The 13,238-nt window shown below is 60.8% G+C and overlaps 1 protein-coding gene across 1 annotated transcript; it reads right to left on the minus strand.

Moving 5' to 3' along the window:
- Positions 1–1,421: 1,421 nt before the first annotated feature.
- LOC139155908 (phospholipid-transporting ATPase ID-like) lies at positions 1,422–13,236 on the minus strand. The gene is given in 13 exon segments (XM_070731277.1): positions 1,422–1,445; positions 1,541–1,678; positions 1,680–1,765; positions 2,121–2,273; positions 2,276–2,303; positions 2,708–2,846; positions 6,461–6,566; positions 7,215–7,326; positions 8,504–8,668; positions 9,720–9,835; positions 11,358–11,546; positions 11,660–11,825; positions 12,850–13,236. Coding segments are annotated over 13 exon segments (1,578 nt in total). The 5' UTR covers positions 13,006–13,236.
- Between the last annotated feature and the right edge of the window lie 2 nt (positions 13,237–13,238).

The raw sequence follows: 13,238 nt of genomic DNA on the forward strand, positions 1-13,238 counted from the left end.
AAGGAGAATCAGCGCAGGAGACAAACTCTGACGGAGGGACAAAGCAGAGTGCGGCTTTCCCTAGAAGGTGGTAGGGCGACAGTAGGCCCGTCTGTCCATCCGTCCACCCGTCACTCTATCTGTCAAATGTGATGTGATGCAGCGGGCTGGCTAAGAATAGAATAGAATAAGAGGTTTCTTTACTGGCCAAGACAGTGACTGGACACACAAGGGATTTGTCTTTGGTGCAGATGCTCTCAGTGGTCATCAAAGAAAAAAGAGACATTGGTCAAGAATCATGGGAGACAACACACAAGGGAGGGTGACCGCCACAGCCACTGGTCAGCTGGGTCCAAGTAACACTCTTGTACAGAAGGCTGTGTATGTGTGTGTGCGCGTGCAGGTAGGTCCTTGACTTATGACTTATGGCCGCTGGCTTAACGACTGTCTGAACTCAATTGAGACCCAGCTGCAGCTCCTTGCGATCTGTTTTCGAAGTTGCCATGGTTACGCAGAGTTCCACGCCCCCCCCTCCCGTGGTCGTGTGATCGTGTTGTGGGTGCTTGGCAACCCCCTCACCCGCACGACTCCAGTGTGTCCATCTCCCCCAATTCTGGCCTCTGCTCACAGTTTCCAGTCCAAAAATGCCCAGGTGGAGGCATCTGCTTTCGTTGCACCACAAAATATGCGGAGAAGCCAGGTGTGGTCCTGGGGGGGGGGGGGGGTTCGACTTATACCCCTCCCGCCCTCCCTGTGGAGAGTGGGGTGCTGTCCAAGGCCAAGCTGTGGGGTCAGTGTCCCAGTCGCCACCCTGGCCGAAGGCACACACGCGCACGGGATGCGGATCCACACAGGGAAGCCACTGGGAGGGAAGACTTTCCATGGCAACGGAACCCAGTGTCCAGCCAGGGCAGAGGTTGGGGGTGAGTCCACGGCTGGCCCCCACTATCTGCAGAAGGCCTGATGTCGATGGGGACCTGGGAGGGGGGGTTTCAGGAGGGAGCCGATGCAGCCCCCAAGCCTTGGCCCAAGGCCATCCTATGCCCTCCCACCTGGGTGGAAGCGGAAGGAGGACTGGCCACGCTGGCACAATCTGAGTGGGCAACGTGACAAGGTTGTGGGTGTGGGGACAAGGGACGTGAACTTCCAACCGGGTGGGGAATCTCAGACCCAGGTCCCCCAGGGTCAGTGCCAGGATTCCTTTGACTCGGACCCTGAGTTCGCTTGGAGGCTCCCTGGAACGTCAACATCCAGGGCCAGAAATGGTGAGCACGAATGACAAGAATTTCATGTCAACATCGGGGAAAGCTTCCCGGTGGTAAGTCTCTGGGTGACAATAGCTACAAAGATTGTGGACTCTCCGATGTGGCTTTGAGAAGTGGGAACTGAACCGGCTTTCTCTCTGCAGATGGGTGTGGTTCTTGCACGAGGGCTGACGGACGCTAATCCACCTGCTGGCCCCTCGCCTGAAAGTCCGGGTGGACGAGAGACGGACGGTCTAGCTGGGCTCTGGATCCAGCCCTCAGCCCCCTCCCCCCTGGGGCCCAGCGGAGGCCAGTACCTGGGCAGAGAATCCGGAGAAGAACCCGTACCAGAAGTGGACCAGCGTGAAGGCAAAGTTTTTGTAGAAGAAGTAGGACAGGAACTTGCACATGCGGAGGTACGACCAGCGGCCATGGACCAGCAGCAGCCGCTGGAGGGTAGCGGAACTGGGCGAAGGAGAAGTCGCTGGACATCACCGCCTGCATCCCCTCCTGGCCACTGATGCCGACGCCGATGTGAGCAGCTGGGAGACCAAGTGGGGAGGCCCTCAGCAGGGACAGCCGGACCGGCAGAAGCGGGTGGGTGCCAGGGCCACACGTCCCATCCCACCGTGGCTGCTGCGCTCGGGCCCCCACAAGCCCAGAGAAATGGGGCACAGGAAGGAAGAGCAGGCGGGGTCAGAAAGAGACTGACTCTCGAGGGGCCGCACGATGCCTTTCCATGGCTGGGGCGGAGGGGGGGCTTCCCCCGCTCGATTTGCTTTCCATCCCCTGCCCCTCCCCCCTGGCGTGGCTCCTTGTGGCCGGAGCCCCTCTGCTTCTGCAGCTTCTCCCCCCCGCCTGGGACCTGGACGAGAGCCGGACCCCAGCCGCACTCACTTTTGATCATGCCGACATCATTGGCGCCGTCCCCGATGGCCAGGGTGACGGCGTTCTTGTACTTCTTCACCAGCTCCACCACCTGGGCCTTCTGCAGGGGGGTCACTCGGCAGCATATCACCGTCTTGCACAGGCAGGCCGTGTCCACCAGCAGCTCGGAGAGCTCCCGTCCAGCGCATAGGCCTGCCAGGGGGCACAGAGCGGACAAGAGGGGATGGCCCTTCTCCCGAGGCTGGAGGGCAGAGCACTCGGGAAGAGGGAGGTGCCCGGCGCCAAACACCTCCCTGAGGACCAGCCCCTTGTCTGGCCTGAAATGCCACTTAAGACTTCCTTGCTTGCTTATTACTAGACCAACGTATCTGGCTGCCCCCTCACAGCATCAGCAACACATTGGAAACCTCCAGTGGCTGCAGGCCAAAGCGAACCTCGTAACCTGCCTGGAGCAGGTCCAGGCCCTCAGTGCCACACGACTGGCAGGATCGGGACCAGCTTGGCCTCAGGGGGAAGAGGCGGAGCCAAGTGCCGGGGAGGGGCTGGGGGCTCTCGCTCTGTGGCAGAAGGGGGGCCAGCCTCGGGGGCCACCTTACCAGGCTGTGCCCATTAATGACCAGGCCGTAGTCCCCGTTGGTGGGGTCTTTGTTCCAGAAACCGGAGGAGCTGGACTTGTTGATGCTGATCTCTTCGCTCTTCTCGTCAAGGTCTCCTTGAATCCGGTCCCTGGCTATCCTGGAAAAGAGGCCACGCGGGTGAGCCTCAGGTGGGGGTGGGGGGGTCCTGTCCATGCAGGGGGGGGGCTTGATGCTCCTGAGGATGGGGACGGAAGTGGCTGTGTGCCCTCGCCAAGGCTGGAGGGGGGAGCAGGGGGCCACCAGGCACACCTATTGGCTGCCAGAGCCCTCGCAACCCTGACCCGAGCAGCCCCCAGTGGGTCCCGCCCCACTCAGGCCCCCACGGAGCTGCGGGTGGAGCCGCTGCTGCCTGGGTGGTCTTCCTGTCACTGAGACGTATTTGCTCTGGGCCAAGTGGGCTCTTCTATGACCTGTGGACTTCAACTCCCAGAATTCCTGGGTCAGTCATGCCAGCTGAAGAATTCTGGGAGATGAAGTCCACAGGTCATAGGAGAGCCCGCCTGTTCCTACCCCTGCTCAGGGCCTGAGTGGCCCCGTTGAGGTGGGAGAAAGCCAAGGGGGAGACACACGCATGAACCCCCCGACTGAGAAGCATCCTTGCACAGCAGCCCTTGGCCGACGCGGCCTCCCACGGCCCCCTCCCCTCTGCCTCGGACTCTGCGGAAGGAGCCCCTGGCACCAAGGGAGGAAGGAAGGAAGGAAGGAAGGAAAGAAGGGAGGAAGGAAGGAAGGAAAGAAGGGAGGAAGGAAGGAAGGAAGGAAAAAAGGGAGGAAGGAAGGAAAGAAGGAAGGAAGGAAAGAAGGGAGTAAAGAAGGAAAGAAGGGAGGAAGGAAGGAAGGAAAGAAGGGAGGAAGGAAGGAAGGAAGGGAGGAAGGAAGGAAGGAAGGAAGGGGAGGGAGGGAGGAAGGAAGGAAGGAAGGAAGGAAAGAAGGCCGCTTGCAGAGCTCGGGAGCTGGGTGCCTGCAGCCCAGAAACGGGGTGCATCAATGAGAAGCCCCCCCTTCCTGCCTCCTTTGGAGACACCCCAGGTGAGACCTCCCCCCCCAGGGAGACCCCCCTTTGGTCAGACCCGGGATGCCCAGTGAGGTCCCCTCGGCCCCTCCAGGCACCGGCTGGGGAAGGTTGTCTGTGTCCCCCCCCTCCCTCCCAGGTGGGGCCTGAGAGCAAAGGGGCAGAGACCCCCCCCTCACCTGAGCTGATCCCCCACCTCCTCCAAAGTGGGGCCTGAGAGCACAGGGGCAGAGACCCCCCCTCACCTGAGCTGATCCCCCACCTCCTCCCTCCCAGGTGGGGCCTGAGAGCAAAGGGGCAGAGACCCCCCCTCACCTGAGCTGATCCCCCACCTCCTCCCTCCCAGGTGGGGCCAGAGAGCACAGGGGCAGAGACCCCCCCTCACCTGAGCTGATCCCCCACCTCCTCCCTCCCAGGTGGGCCATGAGACCAAAGGGGCAGAGACCCCCCCCCTCACCTGAGCTCATCCCTCCACCTCCCCCCTCCCAGGTGGGCCATGAGAGCAAAGGGGCAGAGACCCCCCCTCACCTGAGCTGATCCCCCACCTCCTCCCTCCCAGGTGGGGCCTGAGAGCCAAGGGGCAGAGACCCCCCCTCACCTGAGGGGATCCCCCACCTCCTCCCTCCCAGGTGGGCCATGAGAGCAAAGGGGCAGAGACCCGCCCACACCTGAGCTGATCCCCCACCTCCTCCCTCCCAGGTGGGCCATGAGAGCACAGGGGCAGAGACCCCCCCTCACCTGAGCTGATCCCCCACCTCCTCCCTCCCAGGTGGGGCCTGAGAGTAAAGGAGCAGAGACCCTCCCTCACCTGAGCTGATCCCCCACCTCCTCCCTCCCAGGTGGGCCATGAGAGCAAAGGGGCAGAGACCCCCCCTCACCTGAGCTGATCCCCCACCTCCTCCCTCCCAGGTGGGACATGAGAGCAAAGGGGCAGAGACCCCCCCTCACCCGAGCTCATCCTCCACCTCCTCCCTCCCAGGTGGGGCCTGAGAGCAAAGGGGCAGAGACCCCCCTCACCTGAGCTGATCCCCCACCTCCTCCCTCCCAGGTGGGACATGAGAGCAAAGGGAAAGAGACCCCCCCCTCACCTGAGCTCATCCTCCACCTCCTCCCTCCCAGGTGGGGCCTGAGAGCAAAGGGGCAGAGACCCCCCCTCACATGAGCTGATCCCCCAACTCCTCCCTCCCAGGTGGGACATGAGAGCAAAGGGGCAGAGACCCCCCCTCACCTGAGCTGATCCCCCACCTCCTCCCTCCCAGGTGGGGCCTGAGAGCAAAGGGGCAGAGACCCCCCCTCACCTGAGCTGATCCCCCACCTCCTCCCCCCCAGGTGGGGCCTGAGAGCAAAGGGGCAGAGACCCCCTCTCACCTGAGCTGATCCTCCACCTCCTCCCTCCCAGGTGGGGCCTGAGAGCAAAGGGGCAGAGACCCCCCCTCACCTGAGCTGATCCCCCAACTCCTCCCTCCCAGGTGGGGCCTGAGATCAAAGGGACAGAGACCCCCCCTCACCTGAGCTGATCCTCCACCTCCTCCCTCCCAGGTGGGCCATGAGAGCAAAGGGGCAGAGACCCCCCCTCACCTGAGCTCATCCTCCACCTCCTCCCTCCCAGGTGGGACATGAGAGCAAAGGGGCAGAGACCCCCCTTCACCTGAGCTGATCCCCCACCTCCTCCCTCCCAGGTGGGACATGAGAGCAAAGGGGCAGAGACCCCCCCTCACCTGAGCTGATCCCCCACCTCCTCCCTCCCAGGTGGGACATGAGAACAGAGGGGCAGAGACCCCCCCTCACCTGAGCTCATCCTCCACCTCCTCCCTCCCAGGTGGGGCCATGAGAGCTAAGGGGCAGAGACCCCCCCTCACCTGAGCTCATCCTCCACCTCCTCCCTTCCAGGTGGGGCCTGAGAGCACAGGGGCAGAGACCCCCCCTCACCTGAGCTGATCCCCCAACTCCTCCCTCCCAGGTGGGGCCTGAGAGCAAAGGGGCAGAGACCCCCCCTCACCTGAGCTGATCCCCCAACTCCTCCCTCCCAGGTGGGGCCTGAGAGCAAAGGAGCAGAGACCCCCCCTCACCTGAGCTGATCCCCCAACTCCTCCCTCCCAGGTGGGGCCTGGGAGCAAAGGGGCAGAGACCCCCCCTCACCTGAGCTGATCCTCCACCTCCTCCCTCCCAGGTGGGGCCTGAGAGCAAAAGGGCAGAGACCCCCCCTCACCTGAGCTGATCCCCCAACTCCTCCCTCCCAGGTGGGGCCTGAGAGCACAGGGGCAGAGACCCCCCCTCACCTGAGCTGATCCCCCAACTCCTCCCTCCCAGGTGGGGCCTGAGAGCACAGGGGCAGAGACCCCCCCTCACCTGAGCTGATCCCCCAACTCCTCCCTCCCAGGTGGGGTCTGAGAGCAAAGGGGCAGAGACCCCCCCTCACCTGAGCTGATCCTCCACCTCCTCCCTCCCAGGTGGGGCCTGAGAGCAAAGGGGCAGAGACCCCCCCTCACCTGAGCTGATCCCCCACCTCCTCCCTCCCAGGTGGGACATGAGAGCAAAGGGGCAGAGACCCCCCCTCACCTGAGCTGATCCTCCACCTCCTCCCTCCCAGGTGGGGCCTGAGAGCAAAGGGGCAGAGACCCCCCCTCACCTGAGCTGATCCCCCACCTCCTCCCTCCCAGGTGGGACATGAGGGCAAAGGGGCAGAGACCCCCCCTCACCTGAGCTGATCCTCCACTTCCTCACAGCTGTCGCCGTCAATGACAAAAATCTCCGTCATGGCGTCATACAACATGTTGCAGGAGTAGCCGATGTTCACTGCGGTCTCTGGAGAAGCAGAAGCCCCCGCCATGTCCATTAGTTTCAGGGAGGAGAAAGACCCCCCCTCCTCTCCCCACAGGGTGCCCAGTTGCCTCCCTATAGGGCCCTGGGGGGGGGAGCCCCAGCTCTGCACCCAGGAAATTGGCCTGCCAGCCACAAGGCCGGACCCTCCTCTGTGGCCGAAGGGTCTCAATTCTTTGCCGGCCTCCCTCCCCCCTTCAGCCCTTCCCTCTGCACCCCCCACCCCAGCCATTTTTATTGTCTGCAGGTAGACCCCCCCCCCTTTTCTCCTCTTTTGGCCGTGCAGTTTTCTCTTCTTCAAAGACCAGGTGACTCCCTGCTTCCTCGTCCCCCCATCCTCCCCCCCCCCGTTCCATGCTCCCCTCCTGATCCCGGCTTCCAGCAGGCCAGGGATTTGTTGGGGAGGCTGGGCGGCCCCTGCGTTTGCCCCCAAGGCCACCGAGGAAAGACCCCCAAAAGACGGGGCACCTGTCCAGGAGCCTTGTGGGGTGGGAGCAGGGCCTTCCTTGTCACCAGAGGGGATCGGCAGGAGGGCCCAGGCGCCCCCCATGGTGGTAGTGCTGGTGTGCCCCCCCGGGTTCTCTGAGTTTGGGCCTCAGCCCCCCTTCCCCTCCCCCTCCCTCCAGCCGGTACCTTGCTTGTCGCCGGTCAGCACCCAGATTTTGATGTGGGCCTTTCCCAGGATCTCAATGGTCTGGGGGACCCCTTCCTGCAGCTTGTCCTCCACGGCGGTGGCACCCAGCAGCTGCAGAGAGAGGAGGGAGGGGCGGTGGGGAGCCTCGTGCGTCTTTCCTCTCCAGCCCCCCCTCCCCCCGCCTCCTGTTGCCTGGTCAGCCACTAGGCATTCACGGTGGGGGGAAAGGGCAGAGGGGGCCATCAATCCAGGGGTCGGAATAGGCCGGAGTGGCTCAAGGGAACTTTCGCTGTCTGCGGCCTTCATAGGCAATATTTTGCTATCATCATCATTATTATTATTATTGTATTATTATTATTATTATTATTATTATTATTATTATTATTATTATTATTATTATTATTATTATGTCAGTACAACACAGCAAACGATATCACTAGGCTGGATTTCGTATTCCATCACCAGTCGGGCGCTTCCCATGCACCTAGGACTGCGTGATGTAGTGGCGAATTATGTTTGCCGATCCCAGTGAAGCGGCCTTTTGCAATTGACAGGTGGAGACTTTGTCAATTCCGATGGAATATTATTATCACCATCACCATCATCATCATCATCATCTAGATTTGTATGCCGCCCTCCTCCGAAGACTCGGGGCATTGCACTGCAGGCCACGAAAACCTCCCTGGTGGTGGAGCCTTTGGGAAGGTCAAACGGTTGAAGAGGCTCTGCGCCCCCCTCCCCCCAAGAGATTGGCCAGGATAAGAACAGCGAGGGCCCCCCCCGGGCCCCAGAAGAAAGTGACCACAGCAGGGCCGAGGAAACGCTTCCAGGACGATGGGACGTGGACATTGCATCTTAAAATCAGTAATATAATAACAATAAAATAATGTCTTAAAAGCAACACGCAGTCTAATTCCAGGCCTGTGGGAAAAGCCAGTCTTATGGTAATGCAAATCTCTGGGGGCAGTTGGTTCCAAAGGATCGGAGCCACCCCAGAGAAGACCCTTCCCCAAGGTCCCGCCAACCGGCATTGCTTGTCGGACGGGACCTGGAGAACGCTGACTCCGTGGGCCCTGACTGACCGCAGCCAGGCGAGAGGTCAGCTTTTCAGATAGCTGGCACAGGGTTCCCAAGAAGAGCTCTGCAGGAAACATTCCTCGACCGCCAACCCTTTCAGCAGAACCGGATGCCGCTGGTGCTGGGTGGCTCAAGGGCACGGGGGCTTCCCGGTGGGCACCGGCTGCTGGGGCTGGTGGAGGGGAGGGGCTTCCCCAGGCGAGGCGCCTACCTGCAGGTCTCTCTCGATCTCGTCGTAGAGCTCGGACAGCTTTCGCTCCCGGTCTTGCAAGCTGGTGCTGGCCTTGTGGTGGCGCTTCCGCCAGGTCTCAAAGTAAGACTCCTCCAAGTCCCGGTAGGCCACCACCAGGGTCCGCAGGCCTTCCCCGGCAAACTCCTAGGAAGACGGCAGGCTCAGAGCCCCCAGACCACCCATGAGGGTGTGTGTGTGTGTGTCCAAAGACCCCCCTCCTCCCCCCGGGCAGGACAGGAAGCAACGGGTGGGAATTCCTCCAGGGGAGAAGTGACCTGGAACTAGGGAGAAACGTCCCGACGGTGAGGACAATGGAACAGCTTGCCACCAGAGGCTGTGGGTGCCCCACCAGTGGACTGGACTGAAATCATGTAGGGTGTCCCGCTTGAATAAGGGGCTGGACTGGAAGACCCCCAAGGTCCCTTCTAGCGCTGTCCTATTCTACACCCCTGCTTCCCAGGGCTGGGAACTGTTGCCCCACAGGGCAAGGGCGGAGGCAGGTCAGGGGCACATGAGCCGCAAAGCCAGCACGGGCGGCCTGTGTCTCCAGGGGTTTGTTCAATTGAATCCGATCTCTAGGCCACCCGACCACAGCAGGAGTCTGCACATCTAAACAGTCTAAAAACCCCTTTGTAAAATCATCCTTTGTGCCCGGATTTCAAAGACGGGCCCTTCGAACACCGGCCCCAGGCCTGCCGGCAGAGTTGGGGGTCTTTGAGGCTTCCACGAAGGTCAGCACGGATCTCAGGGGGCAGCTGGGTTTGCGCCAAGGGGGCTTCCTTGGGGCACAGCAGCTGCTCCGCTGGGAGCCCTCTGCCCCACGGCCTGGAGTGCGCTCATGGCCAAGGCGAGGGAGCCGCTTTCTCCTCTGTGGTTCTGTGCAACCAGGGAACCCAACGGGCAGAGAAGAGGCTCCAGGCCAGGCCAGAGAAGGAGCCCGGTCAGTGCTCGAGGCTGCCCCCCAGGTGCGCTCGGGGGGACCCAGGAGACCCTGTGCAGGAGAGGGAGGCCGGTTGGCAACTCCGCAGCCACCTCTGACACCTCCCCACTTCTGTGCCCAGCTCTGCGGTTGGCATGGAGGAGGCCTGGTGGGGAGGGGGCAGCACGGCCGAGGGGCCAGGAAGCAGGTGGCAAGCCAGCAAGCCAGCCGCCTCCCACCTGCGCTTGGAAGGAGCGGGGGTGGGGGCAGACCTACATCCAGGTGCTCGTTGGTCTCTTCCTCAAGCTCTTTGCAGGAGGGGTGGAGGAGCTTGTACAGGACGGTGTCGGCCCCTTTGCAGTACAGGGTCAGCTGGCCCCTCGGGTCTCGCACTGGGAACAAGGCAAGAAGGGCAGAAGGTGAGTCTGCAGCAGGTGGAGCCCTAGAAAAAGACCCCTCCCTTCCTCATCTCTCCCCCTCCCCTCCAGCGCTCCAAACCGGCCCCAGGTTGTCTGAATTGTCCCTCACTAGTTGCCCATCTCAGGCACGAGAGAACGTCTGTACTCGGGGTTGAACTGTGGAGTCTTTGGTGCTCCCTGAGCCTGTGTGTGTGTGTGTGTGTGTGTGTTACCTCACAGATGTTTCATTGTTTATTTATTTATAATACCGACTGTGACCGACCAGAGAGGTAGGAGGAGAACCACCGTAGGCCGGTGCCTCCCATTCCCAACCCCTCCAGCCGGCGCAGAACGATACCATGGCCAATGGTATCAAAAGCCGCTGAGAAGTCAAGGAGCACCAGGATAGAGGATAAACCCCCATCCTGGGCCCACAAGAGATCATCCATCAGCGCGACCAAAGCGGTTTCCGTGCTGCAGCTGTGCCTGAATCCTGACTGCTGAGGGCCCAGATAATCGGCTTCTTCCAAGTACCGCTGGAGCTGGAGCAACACCACCTTCTCAACAACCTTCCCCATAAAGGGAAGGTTGGAGACAAGACAATAGTTGTTAAGGATGGCTGGGTCCAGGGAAGGCTTCTTGAGGAGGGGGCGCACAACTGCTTCCTTGTAGGGAGCCGGGAATGACCCCCCCTCAAAGAAGCATTGGTAATCTCCTGGACCCAGCTCCATGTCACCTCCCTGCTGGCCGAAACCAGCCAGGAGGGACACGGGTCCAATAAGCAGGTGGTGGAATTCACAGCTCCAATGGCCTTGTCCACTTCATCAGGTGTCACCAGGAAAACTCCTCCCACACAGATAGACTAGGACAGGCCCCTGTCACCTGGACTGACTCATTGTCAGCCGACACTGCGTTCCAATTGGAGTCGAGGTCTGTCTGGATCTGAGCAATTTTATCTGCGAAAAACTGGTTAGATGCCTCAGCGCTGCCCTACAAGGGTTCCTCAACTGCCCCCTGATTAAGGAGGGAGCGAGTCACCCTAAATAGGGCGTCTGGGTGAGATTCCGCCGATGCGATCAGGGCGACATTATACGCGCATCTTGTCACCCTGAGCGCCACTTTTACAAGTGTTTGGTCAGATTCAGATTTGCGTCTCCTCCACCACTTCTCATTACCCAACTAGGCAACATCATCCATGGCAGAAGGGCGTGGGGTTTGTGGAGAGGAGGTGGAGGACCACAGAGCCCATGGTGCTTTCTCAGTCTTTTGCAGACAGTTCATTACCCATGTAGGCAACAACCTCAGCTGCCTGTTTGGCAAGGAAACCCCTGAGAGGAAGCCGCCAGGCCCAGGGAGGGCGAGGGACCCACGTGTGCCAGCCCAGGGACCCCCAGCAAGGCCTTGTGCCGGTTGTGCAGCCTGGCCGTTCCTGCGGTGAGAAGCACGAGTCCCCCTCTGGGCAGGAGGAGAGTTCGGGCGGAGGGTGCGCAGGGTGGGGAGGGGGAGAGAGACACACCAATGACGGACATCCTTTTGCGCACATTGTTGAAGTCCAGGATGGCCAGCAGCTCGTACAGCACCGTCTCCCCCATTTCCACCACCGTGATGGTCGTGGGGGTGCGGGCGCGAAACACGAAGCCGAAGTTCCGGGCGGCAGTCACCAGGGCCCCCTCATCCGGGGACTGGGCTTGGTACACCAGCGTTCCTGCGGGCAAGCGAAGGGGCCGGTCGCTTTGCCTGCCTGGGCCTCCCCTCCAGCTCCCCTCCCTCCCAGGCCCTCCCCTGCCAGCTCTGCCCCCCCCCCAGGTGCAGCCTCACCCTCCTTGGTTTCCTCGGGCATCACCGTGTGGCAGAGCGACAGGAGGCGGAAGAACCTGTGCGTGGACTCGTCCCTGGCGTTCACCGCCTGGAGCAGTTTGCAGTCATAGAAGAAAAACTTTGGGTCGGCCAAGGGGTTCCAGGAAAAGTCAACTCTGTCCATTGTCTGCAGAGGAAATGCGGAGGGTCAGCCTCTTTTGTCCTGCGATGGACCCACCCGGCAGAGAAGGAGGGCTACTTGTAGGGCTCCTGGATATCCACTGCCTGACTCACCACCGAGACCCCCATGCCAACACTAACCCTCAACCCGCCCTGGCCTCGCCCATCTTAAATGCTATATTTGTTATTTTTTTCGTTTTTAAAACATCACAAGCCCTCGGGTTCCTGGCAGGTGCCCCCCATGTCGCTGCTGGGGGCAGGGTCTGCCTCCCCCCAGAAAGAACCATGATAAAAAGGCTCAACAAGACTACTAAGCTCCTGTCCAGAAACAGCCCAGCTGGACAGGAAAGTAGCCAAGTCCTCTGGTCACCCAGAGTGGGAAGAAAGTGGACACCAGGAAAACCTGTGGGTCTCGCTGTCAGTCACTGGCACACCAAAGGGCCTTCCTTCCTTCCTCCCTTCCTGTGGACAGAAGCCCTTTTTTCCGTCCCAATGCTGAGCTGGGGGAGCCGGAAGTGGGGGAGTGCCCCTGGACCCTTGTTAGTACACTGTACGTAACTATGTTGGGTGTTGCAATACAGAAGCTAACACTGTAACTTTGTAAACGTAAAGACTGCACCGTTAAGAGTCATTTGCTGGTTGGCCACAAGAGGGAGCCAACGCCGTTCCTCTTGGGGGAGTTTTTGCTAGAGAGAGATATATTTACTGTGTGTACTTTGTTGTGTGTGTTAACCTGGTTTGTAAACTATTAGTAGGATTATATGTGTATGATATTGGACTGTGTAACTACTCTTGCTTATTTGCCTATCTGTAAATAATAATATTGTTCTATTTTGTACTAAGTCTGCTTCATTGACTGACTAACCCCCATTGCTACATTAACTCTGCTTACGGTTTGTGGAAGGGCATGGGAGGGGGGGCTGTGCAGAAGGGCCGGAGCCCTGGGCACACGGTCTCTGCAACCTCCCTGGGCTTGGCCCCCTGCCTGGAGGTCACCACTGCTGGGGTGCCCCCGCCCCCGTTTCTCTTACCTCAATGTCCTCCACCAGGAAGCCTTCTGAGCCGTGGTAGTCTCCTGGGGAGGAAAACAGGACCGGCTTTGAGGGAGAAGCAGCAGGGCCCCTGCGCCCCAGGGACTCGGGGAGGGGGACGGCCCCTCTTCCTCCTTTTCCATTCCGAAGCGCCATCCCTCGGCACCCCTCACCGAGAACCCTAGGACGGCCAAGGCCAAACCCCCCAGGGACACACCACGCTCGGCCCCTCCTGCTGAGCGCCCCCTGCAGTCGGGGTGGGAACCTCCTGCCAAGGGCGGCATCCACCTCTTGGCCACCCGAGGGCCGACGGGGCCTTGAGAGCCAGGAGCCTCACGGTCGACCCAGTTCCCAAAACATCAGAATGGAACCTGATCGGGAGGCTCCCT

The sequence above is a fragment of the Erythrolamprus reginae genome, unplaced genomic scaffold (assembly GCF_031021105.1).
Source record: "Erythrolamprus reginae isolate rEryReg1 unplaced genomic scaffold, rEryReg1.hap1 scaffold_130, whole genome shotgun sequence".
Classification (NCBI taxonomy): Eukaryota; Metazoa; Chordata; class Lepidosauria; order Squamata; family Dipsadidae; genus Erythrolamprus; species Erythrolamprus reginae.